Here is a 22,310-nt window from a genome sequence, read left to right as displayed (position 1 = left end):
CGCTCCAGAACAAAAACGAAAAGAGCTGCTGAAAAAGCTGTGAGGGGGTGAATGTCCTCTGCCTGCGGGGCACGGGGAGAAGCTCAGAGGGAGGGAGAATCACTGGGCAGGGCAGAGGACAACGCTGGACCAGGGACAAAGAAGCATAAACCCGCCTCGAATGCCATCAGGCTGGATGCTGGAAGACACATCCCAGCCCCAGAGCAGCGACGCTCTGGAACCATGTCCCGGAAAGGGGCAGGAGAAGGAAAAAGCCCTCTGGTAAGTGACGGAGGAGGATCAGAAGACGTGACTGCCTGTCAAAAGAGGGGCCAGCATCTAGTTCACCCTCACGGACTGTTACCTGGCCTGTGATACTTGCAAGGGCATCCAGACTGATTTTTGGGTGCAGGCCCTGGGAGCTGGGCACTGGGGGCTGAAGCCACCAGGACTGCGAGCTTCCAGGCCGCTGAACATCTCACTCTGGGCACAAAGCTGTATCTCCTGCCTCCACTAAAATAACAAAAGCCAGCCCCGTGACAGCACAATTCAGCAGTCAAAGACCACTGGGCTGAGATGCAGAGGACCTCTTCCATCAAAGCTTCACCACATGCTTCTGCTGAGAGCCTGGGTTAATTGGTAAGACTCCCCGTGCCTCCGTTGTGTAAAATGGGGGCAAGGTATCTCTTTTGGCCAGCGCTTCCTTTCACTGGGTGATTTACACTGCAGACTGTTTTAACAAGGCCTTGCTCGTGTGCGCCTCCAGCCCCTGAGCATCATCATCATACGCATAGTAAATAAAGCAGCACAGAAACTGTAAAGCCACGGTCTTTAAATTATTAATGGCTGGACAACAAAGTGAATGAGAAAAGAATCCTGCATAGATGTAGGAAAAGCATTCCAGGCATCAGATACAGATTGTTAATATATTGTTAGCATGCACTTCGATCAGTTTAGAACATACAAGTGAATCATATAAACTATCATGTTCATTTCATTCCCAAGCTGAAGTAATTGTTTTTGGTCTTGTGGGATGACAAAACGACAAGAGACCATTTAAATGGATTCTCCATTACATTTTGTGGATCCATTAACGTTGGCTGGTTTCCTGACAACCAATGTCAAACAGACGTATACTAATGGCTGCTCTCCTGAGAAGACTTTTGAGGGTTCCCAAATAGCTGTTTTATTAAAGCTGATCATATTTATCATTCACAGACCCTTCTTGTCGTCACGTCCTCTCGTTCACTCTCCTTTAACAAAGCAAAAAAGGATCCTGCCGTAGCAGAGCTACATGTAGATGCTTGAAGGTTGCGCAGCTTTAGTGCACTCAAGCGTGGTTGTTCTAATAATAACACCACAAAGGCCAAGCAAGAAAGATTTCTGCTCTATTTACTTGATAGGTCCAGGGGTTTCCCCCCCAGCTCCGTCTGCTTCTCTAGACGCTCACCTCCCCCCTCAGCTCCTTCTGTTTCGTGACTTTCTGTTATATTTTTCTGTATTATAGCTGCCATTAGGCGTCAGGGTGAAAAAATGATGATGTCCTATGCTTCCTGGTTCAAAGCGAAAACACGATTTGGTGTGGGGTGTGAAAAAGTGCAGAGCCTGGAGGGGATTTTAGCGGCGAGTGAGGACGGAGCCTACGTGCTCAGGGACAGATCCCCCAGAGCTACCACACTGCCAGCTCCTGCACGAGCAAAGCCAAACCTGTGGCTGCCATATCCTTATTAAAGCACCTTGGTTCCAAAAGGCAAAACCATGATCTCTTCCACACAGGCTGCACAGGTGAGCTACCGTCTGCCAAGTTTGTGTGCAAAGCATCACAAGAAAATGAATTCTGACTGAGACCGGTTCACCTCAAATACCAGATAATCCGGCAACACATCCAACTCCATCATGCATATTAGTGCATAAATGTTTCATTGAGGCAAGTGCTGAGTCTGATGTGAGTTTTATTTATAGCCCTGCATGTCTCGAATGTATGCTTCCCCTAAGCACTTGTGTCTCTGCTGTAAAATCTAGGGGGCTTAAGCCTACACGGCTGGTAAAAATCTACAGTCACTACCCTGCTGTACATGTCCCACATTTTGTGCAGTATCAGCAAGATCAGCACTTTCAAGGAAGCTCCTTATGGGGCTGCTGCTCCCAGGGATGGTACAGGGGGTGTCTGGGCCTACCCAGTGGGGACGGATGCCTGGGGGGACAGAGCCTGGAGCTCCTCCGAGGTGGGACAAGCTGTTTTCTACAGTTGTACTTGCTTCCAGCTGTGCACGCACCCAAACAATTCCCCAATCTTAAGCTATTTGCCAACTCAGACCAATGCCAACAGCATTTCCCTGTCCTCCTGTCCCTGGGCCTGCTGGTGTGTGGTCCAGCTGCCCCACGACACCAGAGAGCCGAGGCAGGCAGCACCTGGGCCTTGGCAGGGCTTTGTAAGCGTGCTTCTGACAGGAGACAAGAGATGCCCAACTCTCACTGAAACAGAAAACTGTGTGCCAAAATCCCTGTCTCCTTCTCCTCACCGCTCCTGTGTGTCTTTGGGGTTTGTTCAGTGACAGGATGGGATCCCCCTATCCTCAGTCATGTCTTTTTTTACTGCTTTCCTGGTGTGCCCACAGCCATGGGCTGACTGACACCCATTTTGGATGGTCTGCTCCTGGGTTACTTCTCAGTGGGATCCCACAGTGGAAAACATGGTTTGCAATGGCCTTATGCATCACTAGGCCTTATTATTGCTCTTTCTGAGAATTTTGTGCCTTGTGCGTCTCCAGTTCAGGATGGGTGTAAGGAGCAAATGCCAGCAGCACCAGCCCTGAGACATGAAGGGGGCAGCTGGCCTGGACGTGGAGCCTGGACCACCACATCTACACCACCACCAGCACTCACGCATGGACATGAAAGCTGGCATGGCTGCACCTACACAGGTTGCAACCACCCTCTGGAAAAGCAGGAGGGGAGACACAACAACACAAATTCAGCCCTTAGCTACATGACAAGAGCACAGTTATTATTCTGTTCTATGCTCATGGATGGACAATTTGCAAATTTTTCAAACTCAGGCAAAATGCAGAACTCTACTGAGAGCAGAAGCTGTTGAGAAAGACAGCGATCTTATACTCTTTGTATTGTTTTACTTCTTGCCAATACGGTGAAACGTTGCATGTTTCAACCACAGTTTCTTAGTGCATCCCTGTGACACTTCTCTGCCTCCTATTACACCACACATATGGAAATAACAGCTATTCAGGAGAAAAAAATGGACAAGTGGACAAAACACCATCCGTAATCAGCGTTCACTTATCCGGAAAGATGAAAATATTGGAAAGCATACAATTTAGATGTCATTTTCACGTGAAGATCCTTGAATTTCGCATTTACCTGGTATCCAGTTAACTGGCACAAAAACAGACACAATTCAAGAGGGTTGGGAAGCCTGTGATTCTTATACACGTAAGAAGATTATGCTGTTAAGCAATATGCACTTATGTGAAGAGTGCCACATGCTAATCCCATTCTTGGCTTTGCTGCTTTCAGTCACTGCTGGCGGTGTTTGAACATATTTTTAACTGCTTTCCCTAACTCTGTCAAATAAGTTACAGTGGCCAGATTGGGACTTGTTATTTCAAAGTATTTCAAAGCTGTCACTGCAGGATAGACGGTAACCTCACAGAAATGCACAGCATTTTATATGTTTAACGCTTCATTCCTGCAAAGCTTCTCTTGCCAGTGATTTCTTCCTCTCCTTTTACTCCCATTCTCCAGACTATGTTTTGCACTGCCTCCATGAGTGGATGGGAAAGAAATATCTTTGTGCTCTCAGCTACAAAATACCGGCAAATGTAGTCACAGACAGAAGGTTTCTGTTGGGGTTTCATTAATGGAGCTGCCCTTCTCACCCATGAACCAGACTGGAGAGATGAATGGCATTTTTATTAGGTGCACATGTCTAGTTATTATACATCTCTATGAATATGTGCAATTGTGCGTACACCCCCACTCCTATCACACCAAGCTCTGCAGTGAAGAAATACTCCTGGGCACACTGCCCGTCTAATGCATGGTGACAGCGAGCACTGGAGGGAGTGCAACACACTTATCTATTAATAAACATCTGAAATGCTCAATAATGTATGCGTAGCCATGGTGTTTCTACTGTCCTTGTTCTGCCATTGATAGCAGGAAGCCCATCAGGGCAAGCAGGTTAGTAAGTGAGAAGCAAAACTACTAACATGGTCCAGCTCTATCCCTGGGACAGCTAAATACTTACGACTAGACAAAAGGTTTTTCAGCTGTGCACTTGTATGCATTAAAGTAAACATTTAATTCAATTCTACTTCTTCAGAGACTGCGACCCAGCTGGGAAGTGACTCAGACCCCAGCTCAGTGGTTCAACCAAAGAGTAGGAGTGATACCACAGGCAGCACTGGTATTGCCTGCAGGGCAGGCAGACAACACCTGAGTCCTGCCTGGCAAACTGAAAGCTAATGTTCGGTCAGCTGCTCTTCAGGATGAGTCCACATTCATTTCCATTTGCTACCATGCTCCTCGAGGAAAAAAAAAAAAAAAAAAAAAAAAGCCAATCAGACAGTAAAATAGCAAAGGGATAAACAGTGTTAATAAAAATATCACCCAAATCCAACTAGTTTAAGGCTACTGGACCCAAAGGTAGGGATGGCACGTTAGTTCTAGGGATGATATGACATCAGACACATGTACATATATACATGTGTGTTTATGTTGTGGCACGTAACTGAAATCAATGTCTCAAGATGCCCTTCAATCTCACATTCTTAATTAGCTGAAAGCACTTCTCTCAATCTGACGTGCTTTCAGCACTCATCAACACAACTTTCTTCACAAGTTGACCCCTCACATTACTCCCACTCTCGATGACACGCAGCAAGATAAAGCCTCTTGTCTCCAGCAGTGTGGTGCATGGTCTCTATAATGCACTAATGCACTCAGTAAGCAGACTTCTATACATCCTTTGCAATTCTCTCTCACTGCTCTGCTATTTTTCTCCTGTACTGACTCATCCCAAATCACTATTAAGCTTGCCCTAGTTGCTCCAACAGGTCACCATCATGCTTTCCCTTTTAAAACACAGAAGTGTGGTGTTCACTGTGATGTTGCTCTCAGATCTGTCACCTTGATTTCATATGCCAGCACTCAAGAACAAAGCTTTACAAAATTCATTTACTATGCTACCTGCCTTGGTTAATGTTTACCTTCAAGATCTTGTGAAAAAAAAAAAAAACATCCTCATGTTCTCCAGCAGCCCATTTCTTCATGATCTACTCTATCTATTCTATACATACTTTTGTCATAGGTCAGTGTTTCTGCAGTAGTTTTAATGCATCTTGCCTATTCTCCTATACAAAACATTCGATTCCTCTGCATATTTCTCCGAATATTTATACTTAAAGTGGGCCAGTGGGCCTTTTGCATCCATGCCAAGGATTCTCTTTTCAAGACCAGAGGCCTGAACATCATAGCACCTACATGTATTTCCACATCATCATCCACAACACGAAGAACCTATGCTGCTGTAAAACCCCAGGAGCCTTGAAAAAGCACGGAGGAAGATGACACTCAACAAAGAAGACACTGTGTTTGGCATGTTGGAAGATAAGATTCAGATGACTTATTCCAAGTACAGCAAACATATTTCCATTTTCCTTGAAATCTTTATAATCTGCAGCCTTCCATCAAAGCTGTAAGAGCAAGTCTCCATCAATCTCCGTGCCTTCCCCGTTCAGCTCTCAGGAGTGTCGTTCAGCAGCAGCTGCACCAACGGTGCAGTGATACACACGCCTGTCTCATAGACAGCAGATTGAGGGCATCGACTTATTCTGCACAGGGCATCAGATGGCCATGAGCAGGTGACAGCATTTTTGTTTACTACTGACCTGTGCTTCGTTCAAGATGATAACCTGTAAGAAATAAAGCCCGGTAGCCCCACTGCTTAATCTTATTAGTCCCTGATGTGGCTTCCCACAGGTAATGATGAAGTCACTGGTCTGGAAGGGTGATAAACACTCTACAGAAGAAAAACACTATGAAATGTGAACAGCAAAACCAAACCAGAGACACGGGTTACATTTTGTATCTCGTGTAAAAGTACGGGGGATGTTTTTCTAAGAATGTTTCCCCCGTTATTATTTTTAATGGCTCCTGAGATCTCATTTGTCATATGTGAACTTACAACATTCATTATCTGTCCTCCAGAAAAAAAGAACTGCCTTTATTATTTGTGAATAATGATAATTGCCATTAGCAAGGTGATTATGATTAAGAAAAATCAAGAGTTAGAAAACAGGGTGGTTTCTGGGTGATGGAGACCTGAGGATGTGTTGGAGGTGGGAGGGACAGTCCCATAATGAAGGTTTCCCTGGGAGGGAGGAGAAGGAGAGACACTTTCCTCATTGGCATATTTAAGCCCCTTGTCTTCAGCAAGTAGCAGGGGGGAAGCCAGTAACCAAGGTCAGAAGCTGCTCCCAAGCAAAAACCAAGACTGAAGAGTTCTCACACAAAAAGAACAAGCAGGGCCCCTCTCCCCTTCCACTGGCACTGCACGTAGGCTGAGAAATGAAGCCCCCAAAAGTCAGGAACAACAAGCCATGTGTTAGGAGCAGAAACAGTGGCTCAGATTTCACACTTTTTCCTCCCCATCAGTCTTTTTCACTGTGCTTGGCTAGATGCCCTGAGTACCGCTTAGCTGCGAGTTGAGGTAAGTAGCAACAGTTTCTTCCAATTATATTTAGTAAATACTAGGCTACTATTGCCACACATGCTCCTCTGAATTACTCACAGGCATCCAGGGAAAGACAGAAAGTCAATCATCTCAGAGGGGCCGAAGGCAACTCTTTTTTTGTCTCCTGTGGAAACATTTGTGCAGCTCCTGCAGCCCCATCACTGCCTTCCTGCAGAGGCACTGAGACACATGGCTTGCTCCCAGGTCTCTAATTGCTCCTGGGGTCATGGCCACACCACTGAATCTTCTTCCCCATAAAAGAAAAGCAGCTTGTGTCTTGGCTCAGGTGGCAACAATCATGTGTGCAATACCACTGGGTTATTCCCATGCCACCCTGATGATGGCCCAAGGCTGGCCTAGCACACGGGCGAAGCTGAAGATCCAACTAGTTCACCAGGTAGCTCTTCATGCATCCTTCCAACAAAAGACTTTCCCAGCTCAGTGAATACCTAAGACATTCATCACCACCCCTCTCAGATGTTCCTTTTGGCTTCAACCTCACAAGTGATTTATTTGAGTGCACAGTTCTGTACAGCCAAGTTTGAACTGGGTGTGCAGAGCACCTAGCACAAAGGAGCTCAGGGCGACGAGGGGGAGGTCTCATTTCTACACCGTCTGGCAACATCCTTCTTCAGTCCCACTTCTGACAAGACAGTTCTGTAAAACATTACAGCAAGCAGGGCCAGAAGGGTTCAGGGAGCCACTCTGAGCAGCCAGCTGGGAAGAAGTAACACGGCTGGCCAACTTGCAGAGGAGTTTCAGTTGTTGAAATAAGACTAAATACAGTCTTTGTTGTTTTATACAGGGAAGGAGAGCTGCCTGAAAATATAGATTTTCCTCCCCCCCCCCCCCCCCCCTTTGATACCTTCTCAATCAAATAGATTTTATCCAAAAAATAAAATTAAAAAAAAAAAATAAGAAAGAAATTCAAGATGGAATCTTGTTAACCTTGTAAGATGGGGAGAGCACAGCAATTTTCCCTTCCTCAAGCCCTTGGTTCCATACTCCGAAGACACTTCAGGAAAAATGGGTCCGCAGCTCGTCCATTGCACCTGGGGGTGCTGCACCAGCAAGGTCATATCCCAGAACTAGCCCCTGGGGCACCAGATCCTACACAAGTCTTGGAGCCTTTTGTCAGTGACATTGTGCACCTAGACTTCAAACCGAATGGCTTACGTCAAGACAAGCTATTTTCGCACCATTATTATTGTTTGAATAATATGTTCTCAGCTTGCTCACCTTAGGTACTAACATTTTTCTGAGGCGTTGAACTGTTTTTCTACTGCATTTCAGGCCCTTGCATGCCTAAAATGGCAAACGACCACCAAATGGTAAATGCTAGCTTGCACGCCTGACCAACTGGTGAGCACTGTTTGTTAGCCACATCCCCTTGCATGATGCTGCAGGGGACGCAAACCTGTTACCATGCCAGCTGCAGAGCCTCTACAGCTCATGCTAACCAGCTAACCCCTAGCTTGGATTGAGACATCACAGCCGATGGCAACTAGCACAGAAAATGCAGCTTGAAAACATTCACGCTAAAATAAATTTTTAAACATTTACTTCTTGTAAAGGGTCATAAGGTGTTAATAAAGATTATAACATAGACTATCCCTTTATTGTTATGGCTAATACGGCTTTATGAGCCCAAACCATACCCTATTGTTTGCACTCACATTTATATTGTTAAGCCACATATTTATGCAGAAGAACTAACTGAGTTCTGACATGTTTTTGGTTTTGTTTTTTTTTTTGAGCAGCCACAATTGCTGAAGAGCTCCAGCATTTGTCAGATGCTGCAGGGCTCTGGACCATTCCCTGTCAAGAGCTTTCAGTCAGGACATAACAGCAAACAGCAAATTCTCGCACATTTTTAACTCATCTGTGCTTGTGTGTGTGTTGGACTCAGTGCAAGGCAGCTTTCAACACACTGGGTTTAGTACAGCAAATACACAGGGTGGCAAAGGGTTGCTAGCTTAATGTACATATGAAATGATCACCCTTTAAGTGTGGTCAGATGTGTTATTATGACCGTGTACTGAGTGCTGTCCCTGAAACATAAAACAGAAAGTGTGATGAAATGGGGATGTTTCCTTGCAGCTAGCCAGAACCAGTGCAAAAATGCCGGGTGCCAATATCCAGAGGTAACTATCAGGAATCCTGCTGAGGAGCGACATTGGCCTGCAACACCGGGCAGGAAGCTTTCAAACTCTAAATTGCAAGCAGTGATGAAAATTAAATAAAAATAAACGGCAGGAAATAATCCGCTTTAAAAGCCACAGGAAAAGAAATTAAGCCAGGATACACTTTCCAGAGAGGAAAAAGGAAAGGCAAAAAGGAGAGGGGAAAAAGAGCATTGTCATTAAAACGATCATGCAGGAAGTGTAAGTAAAAGATGGGGTCATCAAGTAGAAAAAAGAGTTTGACCTTAATGTATCACGTGCGGAGTGGAATGGTGAATCACGGGAGAAAGCACCCTTGGGAAACGTAGATTTGTTCACAGGGAGCAGAGCTGACAACACTTCCAAGCAGAAAGAAGCAGACGATGGAAGGTAATAACAAAAGTAACTCTTCCCATGGGAGATTCGTCTCCCTGGAGTACTTCTACAGCTAGCAGCTAGGCTCCCCTCTGATTTTGAGTATGAATGAGCCACAGAGAGCTCTGGGAAGTCCTCTGGAGGAGCCTGTCCTGCCCTGGTCACCCTGGAAGGACTACAGGAAGATGGACTGTGCTCAGCCAAGGTGCCCCAGCACTGCCAGGCACGAAGAAGAGAGATGCTGCCTTTGCAGGAGACCAGGATCACCTCAAGCGGTCACTCAAAATGTGAAGCACTGTCCAAGAGACTGAACAAATAAACTCATTTTTATGAGAAGGGGACAACTGTGTTTAGAAATGTGAGCCAATAAACTGGACCAGGGGTCAAATTTTGCTGTCCTTGCCCTGTCCTCTCTCAGCCTCTGGACACTGTGGCTACACAAGGACATCAGGTCTGGCCCTAGCTGTCTCTCTCTTTACTGCCTTCTCCTCTTTGCTGCTCTCCCTTTTGTGTGGGTTTTCCAAGCGGCATTAAAAAAAGAAGTGCTGGAAGAGGTGCCAGACTGCACTAGAGGCTGAAATGCTCTACGCAGTGAACAGCAAAAGGCAGACGACACCCACGGATACAGCCCAGCCCTGATCCGGCAGGATGCTGTCTGGGGGAGGTGGCAATCAGGCTTCACATCGCATCAAATCCCGTAGCATCTGCCAACAGAGCGGGGGGAGCCACCCCAGCCAACTTTTTTTTTTATATAATATGTATATTTTTTGTTAAGTCAGAGACATTTTATATACAAATACAGATCAGTTTGCAGCCATCTGCTTATTTTCTATGTATCATCTCAAGTATTGTTAGGGTGTTAGAGAGAATATGAAAACAAGCTCTTATCTGTGCCTCTAAGCTTAAAAATTAGAAAAAAAAAAAAAAAAGAAAGAGAGAGAGAAAGAGAAGAAGAAGAAAATACAGGAATTGGTATGCAGCAAAAAGGAAAGAATTTTCTGTTCTTTCAGGCAGCATTTTCAAATGGTGGTGGCTGTGGTTTGGACATGCAGGTTGGTCCACTAGGTGGATATGCAGGCAGATCCCAGCTCTGGCCCTGGGCAAATCACCTCCTGGCCTTCACAGCCATTTCTTCTTCTCCCAGGGACCTTCTAGCCTTGTCTCTGTTCTTTCTGAAGGGCAGAAATCACTCTTTTCACTTAACACACACAGTACTTACACAATAATAGACCCCTCATTTCGTGTGCTATTCCAAAACTACTTTTTATTTATTTATTTATTTATTTTTTAATTTTTTTTTTTTAATAGTGCTATATTCTTTCAGACAAAAGTAGGCTTGAATACTTTTTAACCTTGACAGAAAAGCTGTGGTGCGTGTTCCCCGTCCTGTGGTTCTGAATCCACAGGATGCCACGGCACAACAAAACTCTGCCATTTGCAAGCAGCTCTGAAATGCCGGCCTGGATAAATATTGGGTGGTTCATTATTCAGAATTAACCTGCCATGCCCAGTAAAAAAAAAAAAAAGAGGCAGCTTAGCTCCCTGGCTGATTTCTACCAGAATCCTAACCCACGCGGCATGGGGAGACGCATGAATTCACTAATCAATTGCCAGGTTTAGTATCACTCGAGGTTCTTCTAACTACTCCTTTAAAATCGCAGCTGGTTCCTGAAAATCAGGATTGTTTCCCTGACTTGGCAGTTTGATAATTCCATCTTCGTGTTTGTTCATATTAGCAAGTATCGATTTCCTGTGGGATGCAGTAACTCTGAGCATAGTTAGTGTGGGTGAGGTCACTGCTTGGCGATCTCTCCATTACACAGAGTTACATCTGAGGTTCAGGCATTGGCATTCTCAGCACGCTCTCATTTTATCCAAAAAATGGGATTCTATGCAACAGCACAGAAGAAAACATTTCTAAAAGGTACAGCTACTACTTAGCTATGAAAATGGCAGCTAGGGAGAGATTAATTTCATTGTTTTTCATTTGGGTTCTCTTTTTTTTTTGTCTTCTATTAGCATCCTGACTCCTTTCCTCATTGTAATATTTGCTCATCAGTAACATTTTACAAACACTTCAATGCTTTTTCACTTTCCAAGGGACAGAGAAGCCTGCCAACATTTAGCACAACTCTTCCTACTTTATGTAAACATTTAGACTTACCTTCATTCAGTCTGTCAAGACGAAATATTTAAACTTTGAGGGTTCTCATTGTGACCCAGAAAACAATTTATTTTGCAGATACTTTTACAGGACAGTGGAGTAAATTTTAAGCTTTTAAGAATCCCAGTTCTATTGCTATTAATATCTATGGTCACATCCATGATAACTAAGGGAATTATTTGCTAAAGGGGTGGCTACAAGATGCTCATATTGCTTTGCCTTCAGTGCCCTTTTACTTGTGGACACAGAGTGTAGGATCCCTGCAGCCTGGTGCCTCCTAGCAGCTGGTTTCACTGTCATAGCTCCTGCTGACAAAAGTTTCATCCCGAAATTCATACCAACAGTCTTCTAGTTTTCCTGGTTTTATACCTGAACTCTGCTTTCCTCAAATCTCCAAGCCGGGCAGCTGACTGCGTGCAGGAGTTGTGTGCAGGAGCACCAGGCGGCGTACTGCACACACGAGCTCACCCCCTTCTGGCAACAATTCAGCTTCTTACCGACTCCAGCTGCGTTATCTGGGGTCATTTTCCACTCTCAAACTATGAAGGTTCGTTGGGTTTTGATATGTTAAAATTACTTTTGCCTCTCTGCAATACATTACGCTGGCAAAGTGGCTGCGGCTACACAGACATAACTGCATTTTAGCAGTAAGCCTATTTCCTCACACCCCCATATTCATCAAAAAGACACGTTATGCTGATAAATGTTAGCAGGGGCTTTGGCTGGCACAGTTATAGCAGTCAAAGATCACACAGTTTTCAAAGCTTTGTCCAATACCTTTGTACAAGCAGAAATGGGTAATGAAGAAAATGGACTTAGATACGTTCAGTCGGACTTGGTAAGGGAAAAGCAACCTTTTAGGGTCTGGCTACATGAAAGGGACTTAAAAGTGTGGGATGCTGTTGCCCTACAGCTTTTACTCCCCAGTCTTGTTGCCTGAAGTTTCCCCCCTTGATCTTTCCCCACTTGACCTTCTTGGTAAATACTTCTCATGCCCAGCTGAAGGCCTTTTCCAGAGGTCATAAGGACATTTTGTGTACCAAATCCTACTCTGATAGCCCACAGAAGACAATTTATAGCATAAATAAAGCTTATTGCATCTCTTGGAAGTATCCCCAACTGCACAGTGCCTCTGTTTAAGCAGCAGCTGCCAGAAGATGGGGGCTCTGTCTGCCTCCAAAAAAGTTTCCAAGAATCCTGATGAGACTTCACTGTGATGCTGGCATCAGAAATCATCAGGGACCTGCAAACTGACTCGGCCATGGAAACACCAATTTCCTTCCTTCACTGTTCAGCCGAGAGGGTATCGCATGGCCTCCTGATGTTGAAAAAGAGACCATAAAGAACAAAATAGTTACCGTGCTCTAGCCTCTACTGCTTTTGTTATGTCCCTCCAAATGTATCAGTTGGTAAAGCAGAGCTGCTGTGCTTCTGCATGCATCACTGCTTCTGCTAAGGTTGCAGCAAAAGCCTAGCTTCCTTTGCTCTCACTCTCTTTCCCTTCCCAACTTGCTTTCCCAACTAGATGTAGGTGTGACGAAGAGGCACTGCAGAACAAGCAGAAGAAAAACTGAATGAAATGTAAAATCTGCATTGTGGGAAAACAGTGATGTGAGCTCAGGGCATGGAGCTGCAGTAAAACAGACTGACACATCAGTCAGCCGCTGAATAGGGAAATGCATTCAAATTGGCTAAACCCTTTTTGGTACATTTATGTAGTGATATATAACTTACAGATTTACTTCTTTTTTATTTTGCCTCATATGAAACAGGCACCCAGTGCTGCCAAGACAGCAAAGTAGAACAGTCAGTCAGATATTGAGATGGAAACCACTCTTCTCTGGCCTGTCTCAAAGCTTACAGCAAATGGTAAGATTTGGGTTTGGTCACAGCCCTGCAGCTTTGGAGTTGCCTGAGAAGGGTGACATATATCCAGGCATTATTACAGGATGAGAAAGAAAGCACAGCAGTGCATGTGCAGGTTGAATTTCAGGAGACTGCCATTTGAGCAGTGCACACCTCATAGTTTAAAGCCCTTCCAATGTATTACTGAAGGTGTTCACTTTTTTTTGTCTTGTATTACAGCTGCAGCACCTCAAACAGACCATGTCTTCCCAAAATGCTTATTAACCCCAGGCTTCTGGATTGCGCCTGCTCCCTCTGCCACTGGGACAGAAGTGGGATGTCAGATGAAGCTGCCATCCCACCAGAACACTTATTTTGCTGTTATATGATGTACTGTTTCTCAGTTAATTAAAAAAGCTGTAGAGTCATAGAATTGTTCTGTTCTGTAGTAAAGACATTGGAAAAAAAAGGACTTGGTATGGTGGTGCTGAGAGAGGATGTCTGTGGTGGACCAAGTGCAAGGGAAAATACGTCTTTCCCTTACCAGCCTGCCTTCACGTGCTGGTTTTTGAAGCAGGCAGCATGGCACTGAGGCCTAGCAAGGAGATGCCATGCACTACACAGCCAGCCTTGCTGCTGGAGGTGGCTGAGCTGAGCTGGGGCAGTGCTTGGGGCTGCCAAGAGCCTGCAACACTGGGGATGGACCACCAAGGTCTGCAGGTACTGCCACAGCAGACAGCACACCATACCTTGTCAGCAGACCGCAGTATTGAATAGCAATAACTTTCAATAATAACTAATTAGTGTCACATGCAGAGGCTTAAAGACAGAAAGTGCTGCAGCTCTCCCGTGATCAGCCTGCAGCGCCGAGGCCAAGCTGTGGGGCCGGCACAAGAAGCACCTGCACGCGAGCTGTGCCCTTCCCTTTGGCACCTGCATGTCCACCACCTCCTGCTCCACGGTACTGCTCTCCCTGCAGCCATCCAGCCCAGCCCACCAGCTCTGGTGCTTGTGCCTCTTCCACGCTGACCCCTGACACATCCTCCAGCTCCCTTTGAAGAAGCAAGCCGAGGCTCATTTTGGCTGGCTCAGGAGTGTGGGCATAGCCAGCACTCCATTCACCCACTGTGTGTGCACGTCGAGCAGAGGGACATATCTGTGTCGGCCCATGTCGAGCACGACACCTTTTCATTCATAAAAGACAGCCTGCATCTTTAATCGCTTTGCCAGAATAATAGCAAAGAAACAAACACTTGATTGCCTGCGTTATCAGGCACTATTGGAAAAGTCTAGATAAGGATGCCGAACAACCTTGGCTGATTAGTATTCCACATGCAAACGCTTCCCCATAACCCAGAGTCATCTGTATCCCGGCAACCCTTAAAATTTCATTCTCAGTGAATTGCCAGATCTTTATCAAAATATAATTACAGTCTTAATTTGGAAGATAAATTTTGATTGCCTGTGCAGTGCAAAAAAAATAAATAAATAAAAAAATAAATAAAAAAACATTGTCAGGTACACTATAGCTGAGGTACAACAACGGGTAAACGTGAATCTCCATACTCTGCCATTGGTGCATCACCTTTCCTCTTAGCAAAAGTTGGCGCTGATAGCTAGCAGTGAGGTTATGCCGGGGGAGACAGGCAGGGACGTGAACAAAACAGACTCCTAATGCCATTAGATGAACTTTGTGCTAAAAACAGGGGGAAAAAAGAAGAAATCTGCAGCTGTATGTGAAGATTATCGCTATTATGAAGATTGTCTGCTATTATCATTACAAGGTGATCGATGTGCAGCACTGTTGTGTAAACCCGGAGGAAAACGCTGGTCTTCCCTGAGTGAAGGGGAAATTGTACAGAACTAGCCTTTTCTCCCACTGCTTCTTCCCCTCCTTCAAGCGCTGGCAGAAAACAGCACAGCGTTTTACAGTTATATCCAGAGGGTTCCCAAAATGCAAGGGTCACAAAATGGCTTCAGATTTCAGCAAATTGTTCTCGTGTTCGTCTCCAACCTAACTGACAGCCTTTAAAAGCACTCTCAAGAGCAGCCTCTGAGGTTGATTCATTCCAATAAGATCTGGCATCGAGAGCGTGGCTGTTAGGAGGCTGAAGGAAAGGGGGGCTGTTTTCCAGCAGTGATGGTGGAGTCTTATGTATAGAAGTTGCCACCACCTAAACACCACATGTCACCAGCATCTTTTATCCCCCAAAATGACTGAAGATATTAAGATTCATGCATGTATCACAACGACCAGAATCACCCATCCTCACTATGTGCTGTTACAGTGATGTGTAGTACTTGATCCCACTCCCATCTGCAGCACAGAGCCAACCTCTGCATACAACACGCGGATGCAGTTGGAAATCCCCGTCACTTCAAGCGTTATTACCAAAGACATGCTGCTGCGCGGGGAGTTGCTCTTGTTACTTCCAAGAACTGAGGCGATTACAAGGATTTTTCCCAACTCAAACATGTAGCCTAGAAAAAAAACTCCCAGAGGAATATAGCCACTGCCTGCTCTACCAACAGGGCCCAGAGGAGAAGAGACAGCCTGGTAGGCAAGCCACCGAGGTTACCTAGTTTCTGACTTAGCAGACTCCAGCAGTCCAAAACCACCTCAGCTTTACCCTATTGAAATGCCAGGGGGGAAAAGATAATTACTTGGATGGCAATGGCATCAATGCAATTAGACGCCTGACCTCAGTGTTTCTTGGTCACACGCACGGAGTTGAACTCATTGTTAAATTTGGAACGGGGAGGTTCTTTTCTTCCTCCTCCCCCACACATACTCACAAGGACTGTGAATTACTTGTACTTTCTCTGCAGTGCTGATAAGGAGCCCTTCCTAGGACAATGTGATCCCACCCCTTGAAATGGACTTCCTCACCTCCTGGGGTGGCTTTGGTACCCAGCCTCAGTCCATTTTGTTATCTACTTCTATAGCTTCAATCACCATTGCATGCCCCATAAAACACAGCTGTACCTGACACACCTGTAACCTTGAACTCACTCCCAGCTTACGCTGTCCTCTCCTGGGAAGACAAGACAAGGTGAGAAGAACTGGCACAGTCAGTAAAATCCATCACGTATGCATTCAGAAGGATTATCTTGGAGATAGGAAGTCATACTTTGCTAGAGTTACAGAAGGAAAAAAGTGCTTCCTCATGGGCAGTGGTCAACTACATCACACAAGTGAAGTTTTCTTCCTTCGTGCTCCCCTGCCTCAATGTTCTCCGAAAAAAAACAAGCGTGGTTTTGACCAGAGTCTCATTTAAGCAAGCATGGCTGCCAGCTGTAAGACCCAAAGTTCACCAAAGTTCAGAAGGATGCTACAACCTTTGCAGGCACTCTTGTGCACTGCCTCCCATTTCCTAAAAGCCATGTCCACTCATGTGGCAGAGATGCTTTTTCTGACAGTATCAGTAGTTTTACAGCTGAATGGGCTTGGAGACTGAACCATTCTCAATCCCTTGGTGGCAGGACCTCAGTGGGGTTGTGTTGTACTGCAGTAGAAACGGAGGGCAGGAAGGAACTACGAGAGAACAGTCCAGTCCATTTTTCAACACTGAACCACAGCTAAGGCGCTATGAAGAGCAGGTGAGGTGCCCACCCCCAGGCCCAGAAGATGTTTCCTATAGTGAATTTTGACTCGTGTGACTGAATCTGTCCTAAAAAGGTCAAAGAGCAAAGCCGAGTGTAATTTCACTGCTCTAAATTGGAGCAAGCATTTCTAGACCACCCCACCTTTATTTTCTTGTTCTTTAAAAGCCTTAAAGAATGAGATCCCGCAGGCTCTGTAGGCTGCCTGTCCCAGTGCTTTATTTCTGTTTGCACTTGGAAAGGTCTCCCTAACCTTCCCTGCTGCAAAGTCAGCTGGCTCCTAACGGGGAAAGCTGCAGAAGCGGGCTCAGCAGCTGCAGTCACATGCAGCTCCCCTCTTCTTTGGGTAGCGGATTCCATCTCTAGTGACATGAATTCCCAATTTCTATCCTCAGATGAACTGAGCTGACACAACCAAGCCAGAACTAGAGCCCTGAGATACTCCAGGCACGGGGCAGGGGGAATAGGTGAGCCTCCAAAGGAGGAGGATGAAGAGACGCTTACTCCAGGTGCACAGTTCTTTGCTCACCTTTTCAAAATGCATTATTTTCCTGCTGGTGAAGGGTGCCACACTGAAATCCAAGGAAAATAAAGTTGCCTACCCACAGCAGCAGATACAGCCTAGCAGTGGAGAGACGGAAAGCCTCCATATGCCATGGTGACGACTTTGGTACTGCCTGTTATCCAGTCCCTCCACCTGCCAGGCACACAGCCCCCACATAAGCCCTATCAGCAACCAGCAAGCATCTATCTGGATGAAAACCAGACCGATACGAACATGCCATTTTGAAAGCCTGGCTTTTGGCTCCGAGTTGCATGTTCCAACACTGAGGCTCACGCTGGGAGGACTGGCAGAAGAGAAAGGTTACCAGATTTACTTTCCCTCTGCACCATGGCATGTTGCAGGGGGAGGAGTTAAAAATGACCTTCTGAAAGCTGCCAGCATCTTCATGATAGCTGGTAAAAGAATGCCTTATTCCTCCCAGATGGTCTTCACTGAGAGCTTTCTCAAGGGCAGTAACAGATTTCCCAAGCCTTTATCATCAGCAGGAACCTCCTGAAGGAACATTTCATATTTGGTAGGTATCAAGATGTTCCCATTTCTCTTCTATGCATTCTTGAGCCCAGATTTCCCAGCTCTAAATACACAAATGCCATGATAGGCTACAGCAGGAGGTACGTGGTTATCACATACATGTCCCAAGTTCCTCCTAAGCAAAACTAAGGTCTGGCCTCCTTGGATATTGCTCATGTTCTCTTGGATGAGAAGACAAGCAAATCTTACTACCAGCAAATGAGAGCTCAGAGGGGAATATTATACAACTTCCACAGCCAGCTGGACCCTCAGCATTACACCCTCTGCCTTCTTACCATGCAGCAGCAACAGCAAGCACAAACCCAAGCTGTGCCAGCGGCACCAGCAGAGGAACACTTGAAAATATGAACTGGGGATGCTCTTCCCTGCCTGCCATTTCAGCAAAGCCGCTTCACCTTTGAAGGACCTGTCTTAAAAACCTTATTTATCTGAAAACAGCTTGCCTGCTGCTGCTGATTGCAGGAGCTGGTGAGCAGAACAAGCCTGTGTGCTGCTGGCTGGCCACGGAGCTGCCCGGCAGCCCAGCAATTTCTATCAAAGCGAGCAACAGGGCAAGTGCAATGGAGGGTGCAGCACACGAGTGGTTAATGCACGCCGCTAAGAAATCTATACGCATCCGCTGCCTCTAACAGTCAGAACATCTTCTGTTGACATTTTCCATCCAGTTTCATTAGAATTAAAGCGCTCATAATAAAAACCTGGCAATCAAAGGAGAAGAAGCTGTCACCAAGGCAGGATGCATTTCTACCTACACAGTTAAATAGAAGTCTGCTTGCCTCTTCCAAGCAGCATTAAATAGCATCCATTACCAGCACAAACACCAGCCGAGCCCCCCTCCATCCCTCCACCTGTGATATTAGAAGTCCAGCGCAGCCCGTGCAGGCAGCTTGGCAACCTCCGCATCTCCCTCCCCAGCGAGTCGCAGAAATGCTGCATGCTAAACTCTCTCCTGCACCGACACGGATTCACGCTACGGACAAAAAATAAAAAAAATAAAACTCAAAACTACCCTGGCAAAACTTCAAACAAACCGGCAAGGTGTTTGGCAAACCCAAGGCGAAAAAGCCGGAGTCGACCCCTCGGAGCGCAGCGCGGGGAGGGCGACATGCGATGCCCTCGGCTCGCCCCGAAACGCGGCTCCTCGGGAGCAGCCCTGCGGAAGGAAAGAAATCGCATTACCGCCGTGGCCTCCCTCTGCTCGGGGCCGAGAGCCATGCCGGGACTGCGGGTTTTTCCTCCAACTTCACGGCGGGCCCTGGGAGGAAGGGGTTAACCATGACATCACCCAGGCTGCCACCTCCCTCTCCCCCCCCCCCCCAGCCTCGATGCCTCCCCCGGGGGACCCAGCGGGATGGGCTCGGAGCCCCCCCGGGAGCCCCCCAGGTGCTGAGCTTCCCTGCCGTGCCCCTCTTCGGTGTGCTGCATCCTCCTGGCGTCAGGACCGCAATCTTCTCCCTTCTTCCTCTTTTTTTTTTTAATTTTATTTATTTATTTATTTATTTTTCCCTCCCTCTGAGCGTGACATCATCACACGCCAACAACTCCACTTCTCTCCAAAAAAACAGGGCCCCGAGCACAGCTGCCTGGGACGCCTGGTCCCCAGCACCCTACTTTCCCTTCCTATAGCAGCGTACGCCTCGGGGTGCCTGCTGTGCACCCACTGAGACAGGTGCGGGTGCGTACCTGCATCCCCAGGTCTCTTACCGTACCAGCAAGCATCTCCGGGTCTCTTACCGCGCCAGCAATGCTGCAGAGGTACCAAATGCTGCTCAGGTAGCAGCATAGCGCTGCATCTGCAAGCACTCTCCTTCATACGCCGTGTGTGCACACGACAGGCTGCATGCGACTATACCCTCGCTGGTTACAGGTGAGTGTTTGGTGCAGAGCTCTGGAGGCTTTACAGAAGTCACACGAGCCCACCCGAAAGGCGCAGAGGTGTGCAACGCGCGTGGCGTGCGGTGCTGCTGCCCTGCGTGCCAGAACGCCTGACTTGGGAGGCACTGCAGGAGTCTTTCAGCAGTGAAATCCCTGTCAGCAATCTGAATTGGGAAAATGACAGTGAGCCAGGTCCTGAGAAAACCTGTGCCGGAGACAGCGAGGCAGTGGGAAGTCCAAAGAGGTCAGTTAAAGGACTGCCATGGGGTTTATTCACAATTCCCTCCCCTTATCTCCCTCAGCAATGTGTTTTGCCTGCGGACTGGCTAAGATGTTTGTATCAAACACCAAGCCACAGCTGAAAACCTGACTGACACCTTCTGTCATCCAGCACAGAAGGACGTTACACACTCAGGAAAGACCAGGTGTTGTGGCCCTGGGACAGGATTTCCACAGGAGGGAATCTCCCTCTCCATCTTTTAGTGAGTACACAGCCCTGTGGGTCCCTTCCCCAAATGGCAGCTGGGTCACCCTGCCTCTGGCACAGGCAGGGAAAAGCCCCAGACTTAGGAGGATGCCTGTGGTGCACAGGGATGTGGGGCCAGCTTTGAAGCTCCTCCGGTACGAACCTTCAGATGAACACAGAAGAGCGAGGCCTCTGCCACCATTCATTAATCAAACCCCAGTTTTCTTACTGCTCTGATAGGTATATCACAGTCATTAGCAAAAGGGGATGCTATTTACACATAGTAGCATCAATAACATCTCTGGAGTAACATCGATTATACATCATATACTGGATCAAAAGAGAAAGAAGCAGAAAATGCCCATTCACCAGAAACATCTCTGCATTTCCCTTCTAAATGAAGGAAGTGGTTAGTTCAGCTTATTAAGGAAAAAGGCAAACCCGCTGTCTGTCTCCCACATCCCAAACCCTCAATTTTTGAGTTCCCTGCCCACAGAATTGCCAGAATAATTAGATTACTTTCTATATAATTAAGTCCCTACAAATTTCAAGTTGAAAAAAAAAAATAAAAAGGAGAAAACCAAATTAATGCCATCCTCACTGAGGACAGCCAGGTACAAATCAGCTATTGCACTTTCCACAGGGAAACAACCAGCTGGCCCTGTGGTGGTCACTTGCCCTGGGAGAGGGAAGGGAGTCCCACGGCTCTTCTGAGAAGACAAATCAGAGAATAAAGGACAAATGGACAAGTCCACAGGCAGTCTTTACTTCTTGGTTTTCTTTGGTTACTGAGATTATTTGTTTAGTGTTTGTTTTCTTTTCCAAGATCTGCTTCTCACAGGCCTTCCAGCACTCCAGAGTTCAAATGCATATATATGCTTCTTTTTTTCCTCGAAGAAACCGCTGAACACTCCCTTCTCACTTCACTTTGGTTCTTCCAAGTGATGGCATTGGTTTAACCTGTAGCCAGGAGTGTTAGCAAGCTGCCAGCTGGTTACAATGGCTCTCGAACCCAACCAGATCCATGCTTGCTCCCAACTGTGAGACGTTTTTGCAGGAAAGCAAAAAAAAACATTCTCCTAAGAAGGACCAGGCAAGCAAAGTGCAGGACCGGAGGTGGAAGGAACCCAACATAAATAAGTGAAGGCTCCTAAAATTCCCAATCAAAGAAGAAAAAATTCTTCCAGCCAGAAGAAACTGGAGCTCGCCCACCTCTCCCATCATTTCCTCTCCTATTACACTGATATTAATGAACAGTTTCACTTGGCAAATGCAGGTCCTTTCAAGTATTTGGGTGACCGAGTTGAAGATCGGTGCCCAAATAAATGAGCACCAAACAGCAGCATTGCCTTAATGCGTGCATTTCAGTGTACCTTGGGGTTTCTCCAAAGTAAATGGGGTAGAATATGCTCCATGTTGTATGAATTCTCCACTTGCCTTAGCAAATGCACCTCATTCAGGATTTCCAATAGCCTCTTTAATCTAGTACTATGCCTCCCACGAGCACAGTTTAGCAAATGTATTATGTCGTTTAAATGGGTGTTTCCCATTTTAAGAATCATTCAGAGACGAGCCGAGAGTCCTGCACCACTTTTCGTCTTTGACCACTCTTTAAATGCAATCAAGTTTGGTAGCAGACCTGAGGAAATTAGCAGATGAATGTCACACAGCTGAATCCCCCGCTATTTTTAACATTACAGAACGCACCGAAAGGAAGAACTGAAAGTCCTCTTCTTTAATGACGTCCCTGCAATTTTCTAAAACATCCAAATTTCAGTACTCTTTCATTTTAATCCAAACTGTTACAAAGTGAATCAAGGTCATGGCTGTCTGTCACTTTTCCAAATTACTCTTGAGTAAAGGCTGCCCTCAGCCAAATAATATCAGCCTAAATAGGACCTCAGCCTCTCCTGTTTCATTATCCCAGGGAGGTTTAAATTTCAAAGCTGACTTGGACTACATAAAAGTTAGCTTTCAAGCAGAAGCAGTAT

General features: G+C 46.3%; 1 protein-coding gene across 4 annotated transcripts in view; it reads right to left on the bottom strand.

Moving 5' to 3' along the window:
• NHS (NHS actin remodeling regulator) overlaps positions 1-22,310 on the bottom strand; it is a 246,645-nt gene that overhangs the window by 28,675 nt on the left and 195,660 nt on the right. The window contains exon 1 of one of the 4 annotated variants that reach the window (XM_084525614.1): positions 19,010-19,143. The exons of the other annotated variants lie outside the window; for them this stretch is intronic. Coding sequence (XP_084381740.1) covers positions 19,010-19,085 — 76 coding nt within the window. The 5' untranslated portion in view covers positions 19,086-19,143. Of the gene's footprint in view, positions 1-19,009; positions 19,144-22,310 lie in introns of those variants that run through there. 4 annotated transcript variants of the gene reach the window in all.

Source organism: Aythya ferina (assembly GCF_964211825.1).
Source record: "Aythya ferina genome assembly, chromosome: 1".
NCBI lineage: Eukaryota > Metazoa > Chordata > Aves > Anseriformes > Anatidae > Aythya > Aythya ferina.
This window is presented reverse-complemented; position numbering and strand designations above follow the sequence as displayed.